We start from the raw sequence: 14,294 nt of genomic DNA, 5'->3' as shown, positions 1-14,294 counted from the left end.
CTTCACGTCACAGCACACTCACCCACTCACACCTCTGGCCCAGTCTAGTCTGGGCTCTGCTTTTTTCTTTCTTTCTTTCTTTCTTTTTTTTTTTTTAATTTTAATGTGAGCACAGAGCCTGTCAGCACAGAGCCCGACGCAGGGCTCAAACTCACGAGCTGTGAGATCATGACTTGAGCTGAAGTTGGACACTTAACTGACTGAGCCACCCAGGCACCCCTGGGCTCTGCTTTTTTCTGCAGCAGAGTTTGACATCAGAGCAACATCACTGAACCAAGAAGAAATGAATGAAAACCACAGCTCCCTTAAGAAATGTAATTTTAGCTTGTGGCCTTGAGTCCTCAACTTTCTAAATCATCTCCTAGCTATTTCCGAAAGCAGGGTAATGACTCAGCGGTTAGGGAAGTCAATTCCATCTTTACAGGTAAAACTTGCTTGAATTGTTTGTTTCTTTGTGTGTTTTCTATCATCACAGAGTTAATCCTTGGCAGTTGGGTCTAATCAATCCCCCGTACAGACTCCAACCAATCAATCACAACAAAAAGGCTACTGGTAGTTTCTCCAGGAAATTCCAACGCAAACAGCACTGAAATCAAGTTGACTACATAATTCATACACTCCAGTAATCACTCTCCAGTGATGCCTCAGTTGGGGTTCACTGTCACAGGCATTTTATATGATCTACACATCTGTAATATCCAGGCATGGAAATCTGAGGCAGACATCAGAGTCCCTTTATCAAGATTGAAACCCATGAGTCTTCTGTGCTACAATCCAGTTCACCATCCACATTGTTTAATTGAGCCCTTTACTACAAATGGTTTTAGGCTCTGATGCAAGACAGGAATTTGAAGCATGCCTTCGAGTATTTAATGGTGTTAATTTCTGGTGCACACAAACATCAGCTTCACTCAACAATCCAATAATCTTGCAAAATAAAGAGAATACGCCAGAGAATGAAATGCAGCATGGAATTCTTCCAGATTGCAAGGAAAGCAGTTCCATGATCTGGCTGTTTGTGACAAGTAATACAATAGCTGCCTATTTACAGATCCTTAAAGATGTTACAAGAAACAAAGAAAGTAAAAGGAAGAAGATGGGGGTGCTTTCACATCGAAGAATTATTTTATTTTTTACAGTTAGAAATATTTATTTGTCCACTGTCAGCTCTCACATGTCCCAAGTTCATTTTAAATGTAACACATCTGATCGTAACAAATGAAATACAGTCCTTTTTTTTTTTTTTTTTTTTTTTTTTTTTTTTTCTCTCCAACTGGCCGGTATAAACGTAAACGATTCCTACCTGGAAATATGGACGGTCTCTTTTTTGGGCGCCTCAGGTGAACGGGCTCCAAATTTTTCAAGTTTCTTTGAAGTCTCCCTCGAATGTCATTTCCTATCAGTAGTTCAGGTGGCAGGCTACTCCGTCTTGATGATTTGTAATCATTTTGAGACGAATTCAGTTTGTTCTTCGTTCTGGAATATAAATTGCTGTCATCAACTGCCATGGTACGAGATACATTCGAGACTCTTTCACAAAAATCTGAAAAGCCCAACCCGGCAGCAGCCGAGGCCGCCTCAGCCCCAGATTCGGATGTTCTCATGCGTTACCGGCACTTGTTTGGGAAGCTTAGCAAGTTGATAGGCGTGGACTTGAACAGGTGTAGGATTACTAAGTAGCCCCTCCTCTCAACAGTTAATAGCACAGGGGAGGAGAGATCCAAAAAACCATTAGGTGCAGGAGGGCGCGGGATTTGAGCAGACGTGGGCACACGGGCGCGGGCTCCCGCAGAGGGTACTAAAAACTGGTGTGAAGGTTGCCCTGTGGAATTGCCGTTGGTGCGATGCCGTAAAGGAACCACCACCTGCTACTTAAGAATAAATAACCTATGCAAGTTGCAAGCCTCATTTTTCTTCCCGCTTCTCAAACTCGGACGGTTTTTAAAGTTGGGGGGAAACTTTTTTTTACAGTGCCTCGTACCCTTTTGTTTTGAACCGCGAACGCAGAACAAACATCCGTCTTTATGAAATTCCTTATTTGGCAGGCAGCCAACTGGAAGTTGGCGGCAAGGAGGAGATGAGAGACGGCTGGTGATCAGGAAGGAACCCGCTGTGGGTGTGTAGGGAGCAGCAGTGCCGGGAACCCAGCACAGCTCCCCGACCCGCCCTTCCATCCTGTCCTCTACCTGGCAGATGGCTTCTCTAAAAGTTCAGCTGTCCGGCGGCAAAGTCAGAGGTCCAGCAAACAAGCTGGGACTGTAGCAGTGACGATGGCCTCCACTTGGCAGATGAAAAGTACACGTTATCCTTGCACGTCTCTGCCTTGCTTTTAACCGAAGCGGTCAGGGGTTTGGTGATGGGAGAAAAATCAGCGTTTGCTCCGTTCCGCTTGACCCCTTACATATTTTCTGTCTCATCTGGATTTGGCGTTTTGGTGTCCTTTGTTCCCTTCCCCCTTAAATGTTCTGCACTCTTTTCTTTGGGCAGAAATCATAAGTCTCTGATTTATCCTCTCCAACCATGCCCCAGGGCTGTGTCTTCTATGCCCTCTCTTTCTCCCATCATCTCTCACCCTCTCCGCGCTCCCCCCCACCCCCCGCCTCACACACACACACACACACACACACACACACACACGCACACACACGAGCCCGCACACCCTCTTCTGTCTGGCTGCAGTGGGGGGGGGGTGTCAGAAGATAAAGAAGATAAGATCTGCCTTTTCTCTTCCCAGTGCTTGGAACCTGTGGATACATAACATTACAAAAGATTCCGAGGTCCTTTAGAAATCACTATTTACTTTGGTTTCCTGGATGCCAAGTAGGTTTTACTATTGCAGAAGGTTTTACTAAATGCAGAAGTTGGGTGTCTTTACCTAGTTAAGGATACACCTCCAGGCTGTGCCCTTTCGGCAACGCGTCTTCAAACCACTACAGATTTTCTGAAGAGAAAACTAGTTTTTTTTTTTTAACAACGATGTCTCGATCAGGGGCGCCACTATAATCCAGCAATTATATGTATAATTATAACCAGCAGTTATATTTACATATTAGATTATCAGGTTATTTTACGAATTCTGAGAAACACCTACACCACTTCCCTCACAGGACTTAGAACTATTTTATCAGGTTGAAATGTATCATTAACTTCAAAACAATGAGTGGTTTGTACAAAACTATTTTTAAAAGCCCATGAGACTGCTTGAATCTCCCTCAGCTTAATGAAAATACATTTTTTTCTAAAGAAATAAAAAGTAGCTTTTAAACGTTGAGATAATGATGTAATAACAGAAAAAAAAAAAACTTCCCAAATCTCAAGACCAGTGTTCACCTTTCAAAGACACAGCAGGGTAGAGTCGTAGGACACACATATTTGTATGCCGACAGGGAGAAATCCAGCAGTAGACAGGCAGAAGTTCGAGCTATTCGGTGACTGTTTCTTTCCTGATTCATGGCATCACCGTGAGCCTAACTAAGAGTGTGTGTGACATGGAAGGGAGTCGCTGAGAAAGGGTGTTATTATCACACTGTGTGCAACAGGTAGATGCATGGTGTGCACCTGTAATTTTGCCTTTGTCTTTAAGGGGCTGGCTGTAAGCACAGCGTTAAGAACATACACATCTGAAATGCATGATAATAATAGCTGTCATTTATTGCGTGCTTAATACTAGCCAGGTTCTTTGCTAAGCCTTTGACAGGCCTTATCTCATGGATTCTTCCTAAGCACCCTGTTCTGCAGATGAGCAAACTGAGGCACTGAGTCAAACATCCAGAAACTGGGGGAGGGAAGATTTGAGCATAGGTTTCATAGAACTCCAAAGCTCATGTTCAAGCCCATGCTTTACATTGCAATATCATGCTGCTTTATTAAATGGATCTGGGATCTAAAAGCAATTGAAAGGTCTTTCTCTATTTTCCTAAAATAATTCTAGGTTTCAAGCAACTCCTTTTGCCTTGACTGTATGATTGAGGGGTGGGCCTGCTGATCTACCTAGACCCACCCCTCATAACTGAGCTGTCAGTAAGTCTGTAAGGTTTATGAGATGAAAGTGAGAAAAAGCAGGAGAAATCAGATTTTTGTTTTAATAATAAAGTAACCATGTGCAGGCTTTACATATTTAAATGCACTTCATTGTTTGTTTGTTTGTTTTTTTTTTTTTAGTTTTTGAGAGAGAGAGCGCGGGGGAGGGGATCTGAAGCAGGCTCTGTGCTGACAGCAGAGAGCCCGATGCAGGGCTTGAACTCATGAACCATGAGATCAGGCCCTGCACTGAAGTTGGATGCTTAACCTACAGAGCCACCCGGGTGTCCCATAAATGCACTTAATTAAATATTGTATTTTCCTAAGATTTATGTTATAATTAGGACAAAAACCCCTACCTTACTGGAGAGGTAACCCTCATCTCCTGATCCCTAACAATTAAGTGTTGTCACAGGGGGCTCAAAGCTTCCTGATATGTTCAAATTAATCCCTTTCCTGCCCAACTCATTCTCCCCTCATAGGGAATATAAACAGATAGAGGGGTGTAGCTCCTTTAATATATTTCCTTAAAGAGAAAAGTGGGAACAACTTGAATCTGCTATTATTAAAATTTGAGGGCGATGAAAACAAAGGACAATATTTATTTAAAAGTAGTGTTAAATCTGTGAGCATGAAAAAAGTAAACCTGCCTTTCAAAATATTTAAATCAGCTGCCACCATGAATGATAATCAACCACAGAAAATGTAGCTGGGTTTGGTCTAAATGAGGACTTTCAGAGATTGTAACGTTAAGTCCATACCTCCTCCCGCCTATCGTAACAGTCAAAAGTGGAATTTTTTTTTCAGCAGCCAAAAGAATGATGATTTGGGGCTCTGGGCTCGGAGGAATCTCAAAACTTACAGCATAATTAAGTAATTTAAAATACATAATGGACATTCTCTAGTCCTATATTTTGTAATAACCATTGTTTCAAAGGTCTCCATTCTCCTAAAAACTCTCACATTAATCTCTTTTGAATTATTCTCTTTTCTTATGCTCCTAGAACTTGTGTATTTTATATTGCATGATGCTACTATCTCATGAACCTTTTATCCTTTCCAGGAAGGCATTATCTTCTCAGTTTCAGAATGTTCAAATATTTCATTGAAAGGCATTTCCTCGCTTTGCAGCCATGATTTCCTTGTGAACAGTGGTAGGTTTTAAACAGCGTTATTGAACTATTTGGCTCTTTGTGAGGAAGCTGCAGGTTTAGAACTGTGTGATCTGACAATTGGAACCATCTTTCTCTTTTATCATCTTCCAGAAAATTGATCCATCGGGAAGATTTTAGACCTGTTAGGATTCACCAAATCAGCTTCCAAATCTCGGTCTGACTCTGTTGTACTGAATATTCTGCAAATATTTCTTATTTTTGATCTCTTTATTCAGTTTTTAAACTGAGAGGACCCAACAGCCAGTGGGCTTGCCACCAGGAAAAAGCAATTGTGTAGAACATCCGAATGATGCACATCACCGAATCAAGCAGTTCTGTGGATGTATCTCTCCAAGAGGTCACTGGCCACCTCTTTGGCCAACACATCTTTGCTTGGTTGTTAACAACACCTGCAGTACTATCTAAGGTGTGATTATGCCTGAAGAAATCTTTTCTCAGTTCCTAAAAAATACAATGAAGACTTTCAGTACTTATCTCATTGGCTCTCGATAACAATGAACTCTAATGACCAGACTTTCCTTCTTAAAATTTTTTGTGTCTGTCACTATGCTTAGTCCAATGTCTGTTCTTAAGAACCTCTTAATCTAGGAAGGAAGCCAAACTATAACAAACTGGTTCTTTTTTTTTTTAAGCTTGCTTGCTTGCTTATGTACGTATGTATATATTTGTTTGTTTGTTTAGAGGGAGACCAAGAATCGCAAGCAGGCTCTGCATTGATAGTGCAGAAGCTGGGCTCGAACTCAAACTGTGAGATCATGACCTGAGCTGAAACCAAGAGTCAGACACTCAACCAACTGAGACACCCAGCCGCCCCAACAAATTAGTTATTTCAACACAGAGTGACCACCATGTGCAGAGGTGATGCAAAAAAGCTACTAAGTCAACCCTTCCTGATGGAGAGGGGGATGGGAAGGGAAGGGTTTTCAGAGGAGAAATGAGTTCACGAAGCAGATGAGGGGAACCTGTGCAAAGGCACTAAGCTGTGACATAACAACAAATGCCCACAAAACCCCAATTGCGGCAGTCCCTTCCCCAACACTAGGGCATTACATCATACAAAAGTACAGACATTAGAAAAACAAGATCAGGCAATCCTAGACAACAGAAGACATAAGGAAAACCCAAAAGTCAGCATTATTATAGATTTTTTAAAACACCACCACCAATTAGACATATGGAAGACACCTGCTTCTAAAAATCTGTACTGAAAAGCTGGCTCCAACCTTTTCAAATGATTCGCTAATTCGTAACAAAATGTAAAAAGACATTTGAAAAAAATCTGGCTCCACTAAGTAACCATACTCCTGAATCATCTTTATGTATTCCAGAATCTGTGATAGAGGGATTTGCTGAAGCAGACTCTTACTCAAGTTTTTAATATCATGCAGATTGTACCTTTTTAAATAAGCTCTAGAACCAGTTCTCACTGGCTTGAAATCCAGCTTCATTTACACGTGCATTCCTCCTTGTTCAGTTTTGCAAGTCTCAGCAAAATGCCAGTGTAACTGCCTGGCCTTTTCCCAAGTTAAGGTAGGGCTTAAGGGCACATTTTTCTGGGCTTGTTGCGGAGCTCTTTGGTGAGACGGCACAACATGAACAAATCTCCCTCTCTATACTATTTTCTGACACATCCTCACACATGATCTGTGTGAGGAAGAACTGAGGGTCCTTAGTCTTACTCCTCTCTTTAAGGGATTAACCTGAAATTTGCATTCGTAAAAGAATAAAACTTTTGAATATTTTGGTCCAAATACTAGGCAGTGTGGTCTCAGAACTGTGGTTGCTAGAATGAAGTCGGCCAGTGACTACTGTAACTGAGATGAAGGAGCATTAGTGGCACTCATCATTCTCACCGATGATCGCAATTTCCATCTCTGCGCCATGATGTCTAAATTCACGCCCAACCCCAACTTCCCCATAGTGTCCTAATCTGTATATTCAACACATACCAAACGTTTCTTGGTGGGAACTCAGCATGTACAAAACTGGCCTCTCCAAACCTGTAGCTCCTGAATTCCTGATCTCACTAAAATGGCATCACCGTTTACCCAGGGACTCAAGCTACAAACCTTGGAACTACTCCGCCCAAATGAGGTCATGTTTACCTCTTAAACATCTTTTCATCTGTGTCCTCTTCTGCCGTCACTGCCCAGTGGTAGGATTCATTATCTCTTTCCTGAGCTATTGCTTCAGAGTCTCAACAGGCCTGGCCACTTCTAGTCATAGTTCCTCAAGCATTCCACCTTTGATATGGCCTCTTGACTCTTCCTATCTTAGCAAATTACCTCTGGTTAGCCCATTTCCCTCCTTAAAATGCTGTTAAGAATTGGACAGGAAACCTCTGATGTGCTGACCAGTCTTGGGCATCATAAGACTAATTCTAACCTCAATACAAACACCATGCATCTTGTAAAGCAACACAAGATCACTTCAGCTTTTAGAGCAGCCTTATTTCCTTACTGTCTGATGGTCTGACCAAACCAAATCTCCAAATTTCAACACATGTCTTGCTATGAATCCTGGACCTGGGCAACTGACTTCCTGAAATGCATCAGAGGTCTATTATGTTCCCTCTATGAGATTTCTTTTTGCTGGTTTTGGTTCTTAGATCCAGATTTTGCTTTCTCCCACATGCTTGGGGTTCTGTTTCAGACTGGGTGGGGGGAGCAGAAAGGGTAGTATTCAGAAATTCCTTTTAATTTTTTTTGTTCAAAAAATATTCCTTGACCTAAAAATTTAAATTAGTAAATTTCGGTTTCATACAAACAAATCATTGTTTACCAAGATTAAGCTAATGTCCTGGTGTCTTGATTTTCTGGTCTTGAAAGAAAGAAAGAAAGAAAGAAAGAAAGAAAGAAAGAAAGAAAGAAAGAAAGAAAGAAAGAAAGAAAGAAAGAAGAAAGAAAGAAAGAAAGAAAGAAAGAAAGAAAGAAAGAAAGAAAGAAAGAAAGAAAGGGAAAGAAAAGAGAATGAAAAAAGAAAGTAATTTTTTGCTCAATTCACCATTGCCTTGTGTGAATTAACTAACTAATGATTCATGTCCTTAGGTGAAAGATATTATATACAGAATGGATAATGAATAACAGTAAGCTGAGAAATTACATGTATTCACATACATGCTATTACTACTATTCTGGCAAATGAAATGGTACCATTATCATTGTAATACCACTTTTAAAAAATGTATCTGATTAGAAGGTGGTATTCCTGATGAAGACACTCAGCGAAGTAAGAACAGAAAGCTCCCTGAATCTAATAGAGGAATCTATGAAAGATTTACAGATAACGCATACTTAATGATGGAAGACTCAATGTCCACTCTCACCACTTCTACTTGACATTGTTCCGGAGGTCCTATCTAGTGAAACTGGCTATAGAAAACGAATAAAAGACATCTAAAGGAAAATGTAAAACTCTATTTGCAGATAAACGAGCATCTATGTAGAAAACCAATCAAACTCTACAAATTACAAGAATTAAGTAAGTTCAGCAGCTTGCAGGATACAAGATAAATGTGTAAAAATCAATTGTATTTCTATATTAGCAGTGAAAATTGGAAAATAAAATATAAAAAGACAATGCCATAAAAATATTAAATTTTTAGGGGGAAATCTGGCAAAAGATGTGACAGACATATACATCAAAACTAAACATACTAAGAGAAATTTCAAAAAAACTATATAAGTGGAGAGACATACCATGTTCATGGGTCAGAAGACAATATTGTTAAGATATCAAATTAATGTATAGATTCAGCACAATCACAATCAAAACCCTAGAAGGGTTTTTGTTTTTTTTTTTTTTTTTGGTAGAAATTGACAAACTGATAGTAAAATTCCTATGAGAATACAAAGGATCAAAACCAGTCAAAACAACTTTGAAAAAGAAAAACAGGATTAATACTACCAATTTCAAAACAACATAAAGCTATGATGCTCAAGAAAGTATGGAACTGGCATGAAGATAAATAGAAATATCAGTGGAACAGAACAGGGAGTCCAGATGTGGGCCCACATAGCAATGGACAGTTGGTTTTTGACAAAGATGCAAAGGTAATTCAGTGGAGAAAGGATGGTTTTTTTAACAAATAGTGATAGAACAATTGGATGTCCAAATGCTAAAATAAACAAACTTTGATCTCTATCTCACACTACATGCAAAACTAAGAGTAGATCACAGACCTAAATATAAACTCTAAAACCACAAATTTTCTAAAAGAAAACGGAGGAAACCTCTGATCCATAAAAAAACAAATTAATAAATTGGGCATTATCAAAATTAAAATCGTCTGCTCTTTGAAAGAGACTGTTGAGAGAATGAAAAGGTAAGTCACAGGCCAGGAGAAAACATTGGGAAGACATTTATCTGATAAAGAACCTGTATCTAGAATATGTGAGGAAAATTAATAAGGGAACAAATAGCTCAATTAAAAATGGGCAAAATATATCAAAAGATACTTCCCAAAATACAGATGGCAAATAAGCAAATGAAAATGTGTTCTGTATCATTGATCATTAAAGAAATGCAAATTAAAATCACAGTGACATTCCATTGCCTACCTATTGGAATGGCTAAGATTTAAAAAAAAATTTCTTTTAACGTTTATTCATTTTTTGAGAGACAGAGAGAGACAGAGCGTGAGTGGGGGAGGGGCAGAGAGAGAGCGAGAGAGGGAGACACAGAAGCCAAAGCAGGCTCCAGGCTCTGAACTGACAGCACAGAGCCCCACATGGGGCTCGAACTCACGGACCATGATATCATGACCTGAGCTGAAGTCGGATACTTAACTGACTGAGCCATCCAGGCACCCCAAGAAGGGCTAAGATTTTGAATGACTGGCTATATTAAGTATTGGGGAGACTATGGAGAAACTGGAATTTGCATACACTTTTGATGGGAATGTAAAATGGTAAAATCATTTTAGAAAAAATTTGGCAGTTTCTAAAAATCTAAACATACACATTTCATATGATCTAGCCATTCCACTCCTAGGTACTTCCCCCCAAGAAATAAAAGCATAAGTTCATACAAGGACTTGTACACTGATATTCATAGCTTAATACTGGAAACAAAGTCCATCAACAAGTGAATGGATAAACCATGGTGTATCTATACGATAGAATACTGTTCATCAATAAAAAAAAAGTATGGGTGTGTTGCAACACGGATGAATCTCAAAATAATCATGCCAATTGAAAGAAGCCAGATCAAAAAGTGTGCCTACTGTTTGATTCCATTTGTATGAAATTCTGGAAAATGTAAACTAATCTCAGTGATAGAGAGCAGACCAGTGGTTGCCCGGTGATAAGTGTGGAGGGATGGTGGGAGGGATTACCAAGGGGCACAATAAAATGTTGGGGGGGGGGGTGGATTCATAGATATATGCATACATCAAAACTAATCAAATTGTATACTTTAAATATGAGTTTATTATACATTAATTGAAACTCAATACAACTTTTTTTTTTTTTTTTTTTTTTTTTTACAAAAGGCAATATTATACCTTCCATCAGTGCCTTTGACAAAGATTCAGAAATGTTCTGGACTTAGGTAATAAAGTTAATAAAAGTGAAAACAATTCTTCTGATTCCATCATCAGCATCAAGAGTGAATGAAAGATACACATACATCCAGGGGCACCTGGGTGGCTCAGTCGGCTGGCTGGGTGCCCGACTTGGCTCAGGTCATGACCTCACAGCTCGTGAGTTCGAGCCCCGCATCGGGCTCTGTGCTGACAGCTCAGAGCCTGGAGCCTGCTTTGAGTTCTGTGTCTCCCTCTCTCTCTGCCCCTCCCCCACTCGTGCCACGTCTCTGTTTCTCAAAGATAAATAAACATTAAAAAAATTTTTTTAAATAAAAAACAAAGAGATACACATACATCCAAAAGACACACTTTTTTCACTTAAGAATTTTCTTGTCCTGAATTATGTCTTTAGCTTTTAACTGTATACCCTATAAAAGTAGAATGCCTGGAAGAATGTCCACATTGACATTCCCAGGTGACACATTCAGTATTATACTGAGCCGTCCAGAAAAGGTGTGCAACAAGTGTTACAGAATAAATGAATGGGTAAATAAGTAAATGAAAAGAGAACGCATTTCTTAAGAGGAAGTTTCCTCATAAGCTACCAAGAAAAATTGTGAAATCCTTTAGGTCAAAGCACAGGTCAAGTTCAGGATAAACATCAGTTATCTTACCTGGCCTAGGTACAACCTTCCTAAACACCACAGGGCTGGACAAAATTAGCTAGTCTGAAGATCCCATCTTGGGAAGCTGCTAATGTTCCTCAGACTATCTTATCCGAACCTTCCAGAATTAAATGGCAGCATGAATACCTTCAATGGTTTTGAAGCTAGATCTAACACTGCCCTGATTGTTGAGGTGACACCACACATTTAATGAAAAGCATTTGAAACATCCGAGCCATTATATACATTGAGCTAGCTTGAGTCTATGCAAATTCAGGTATAGTCGATGGAAAAACTTTATAACTCATGGCCATTTAAATACCAGCTTAGCTTTATATGACTAGCAGTTTCTTCATATCCTACTGCTTGTCATATGCATGAGTAAAAACAAAGTTTCTCAAAACTGATATTAAGCAAAAAAATTGTAAGAATACAGCTTTAACTATCACAGTTAAGAAGCCTAATCTGACGGGCAGAAAGCTCTGTACCCCCAATGCCTTCTCAAATTCATACAGAGCATATAAAAAATAATGGACCATGTACTAGGCCATGGAACAAATCTCAGAATACCAATTTTTTTTCATGTTTTCATCCTATATGAGACATTCTTTTATCATTACCCAATAAAACTGGAAATGGATATAAAAAATAGCAAAAACACTTGCTCTTAATCCAATGCTTATAATAGTAATTCATTGTGCATTGCCCTAATCACGTCCTGCGCTACACATTTCTCGTGCAGTATTTCATTTACACTTATAAGTGTGGTACTCCCATTATGTCCATTTTATAGAGGAGAAAACATATTAAGAGCGGCCAAGAAACTGTAACTAATTACAACCACGCCTTGCCTTCCTTTATTGCCCAAATCTATAAAATATAAATTTCCCTTTAAATTCTTTGTTTCTCAGCTACCTCCAAGTTCTTCCTTTTGATTCTTGGCTTCCCTGCTCCCTGTTCCTTACCCTTACCCACAAAGCATGTCCTGCCCCACCCCCATTTCTGGACTATTTTCTATGACCAGGAAAAAGCAATCGAATCCAATGAGGAATTCAAAAGTGTCCTTCTAGTACGTCCACTCTCAGTTGTTGGAAGGAAGCACCATTTTCTTTCCTCTGCCTAGGAATTAAATTCCAACTCAGCATTCCAAACGCCTATGTGTTATACAAAATTTTGGGATGCGGCACGTTTTTTCACTCACTATTGAGTTCTGGCCAACTTCAAGGAAACTTCATCAAAACTTGAAACTACCTTCGCCAGTAAGGTGGGCCTTAATTTTCCACTTCAATTCTCCCAAGCTCCTGTATCGTCTCAGAAAGATCTACTATTCTTCTATTTATTTTTATCAATTCTACATAAAAAGGTGATTTATTTTATATCATATTCTAGAAGCTAAAAAGTGTCCAAGTTCCAGAAACCATACTCATATAAGTCAAAACAACATCTTTCTACCGCCCCCCCCATAAAATGTTAACTATGAATTTATTATTAATTTATGGTAAAAAGCTAAGAGACAGGATCTTACGACAACTCTTGAAACAGATCTATTTTTTTGGTTTCTTGCATCAAATTCCTACTTCTTACTGGTTTTATTAATTACGATTTAAAGGAAGGCAGATATTTCTATAGTAGCCAAATCTCAAAAAAAGAAAGAAAAATCCCTACTTCCTATTCTTTTTAGCTGTTTTTTGTTTTTTTTAATTTTCTTTCTCATTAGAAGGGACATACGTGTTTGTGGCAGAATATGTGGAAAGTGCAAAAAAAAAAAAAAGAAAAAAAGTAAAAGTAAGAAGAAAACATTTTATAACCCCAGCTGTGTAGATAAATAACCACCGTCAACATTTTGGCACATTTGGTTCCATATTCCAGGCTTTGTCCTGCCATCTACCACTTACCAAGATTCAACCTCGGAGCCTGTTCTCAGTGAGCCGAAGGAATCCATCCAGTGTTTGCTATATGTGGTTGGGAGGGGCCAGTGGGGTATTTCTGGAGTTACACAAGTGAGGTAAATGAGTGGGGCTGCCCCAGTGTTAGAAACCGGGTGCCCGCACGCTCTCTTAAAGGGCAGCGGCCGCTGAAGACCCAGCGCATTGTGCTTGGGGAGGTCCGGAGGCCCAGATTTGTCTCATTCTCTGATTTTTCAAGAGAACTTTGAACCCCTGAATTTTAAATTTACCTGATTTGTAAATGTTGGCTTCAGGTTTTTAAAAACACTGTAAAGGACAAAGAAAACAAAATTGTGTACCAATTAAGGCTTTTGATTTAATCTCCTTCCCTGATCCACACAGCCATTTTCACAGAACTTCTCTAGTCAATGCCTTAAACCATCATTTTATTTTTTTTAATGTTTTATTGATTTTTGAGGGGGGGGAGGGGTAGAGAGAGAGGGAGACACCGAATCTGAAGCAGGCTCCAGGCTGAGCCATCAGCACAGAGCCCGATACAGGGCTCAAACTCATGATCTATAAGATCATGACCTGAGCCAAAGTTGGACACTTAACTGACTGAGCCACCCAGGTGCCCTGGCCTTAACCCATCATTTTAAGCAGATCTGTGAAAATCCTAGTTTATGCAGGGGGCTGAGATGAGAAACATCTAAGAAATTCTGCAGTCACCCTCTCTTAGAGATGCACCATGCAAAGAACCCATTCTACTTAATTTTGTTTAACTGGCATTTTCCAAACTTACCTGAATACAGAATGCCTGTATTTTTTTTTTCTATGTGAAGGATATCCCTCAGCCCTGATGTCCTACAAAACAAGGTTTGGGAACCGCTGCCTTAGCACAAAGCCATTTGTTAATGGCCACTTGGGGCACTGTGGCAGGCCACGGTAGGAAATGACCGGAACAAACTTGATGACGTGCCTTAAATTCCTCCACATTGCTTTCCAGGCGCCTCCTCTCCTGAAT

The 14,294-nt window shown here is 39.6% G+C and overlaps 1 protein-coding gene across 7 annotated transcripts in view; it reads right to left on the bottom strand.

Annotated features, from left to right (window-relative positions):
• FRY (FRY microtubule binding protein) overlaps window positions 1-14,294 on the bottom strand; it is a 445,567-nt gene that overhangs the window by 342,711 nt on the left and 88,562 nt on the right. For 5 of the 7 annotated variants that reach the window (XM_045051146.1, XM_045051223.1, XM_045051293.1 and 2 more), the window contains exon 1: window positions 1,304-1,610. In XM_045051146.1, coding sequence (XP_044907081.1) covers window positions 1,304-1,604 — 301 coding nt within the window. In that variant the 5' untranslated portion in view covers window positions 1,605-1,610. Of the gene's footprint in view, window positions 1-1,303; window positions 1,611-14,294 lie in introns of those variants that run through there. The other 2 variants (XM_045051411.1, XM_045051389.1) reach the window with 1 other exon arrangement.

This window comes from Felis catus, chromosome A1 (genome assembly GCF_018350175.1).
Source record: "Felis catus isolate Fca126 chromosome A1, F.catus_Fca126_mat1.0, whole genome shotgun sequence".
Classification (NCBI taxonomy): domain Eukaryota; kingdom Metazoa; phylum Chordata; class Mammalia; order Carnivora; family Felidae; genus Felis; species Felis catus.
This window is presented reverse-complemented; position numbering and strand designations above follow the sequence as displayed.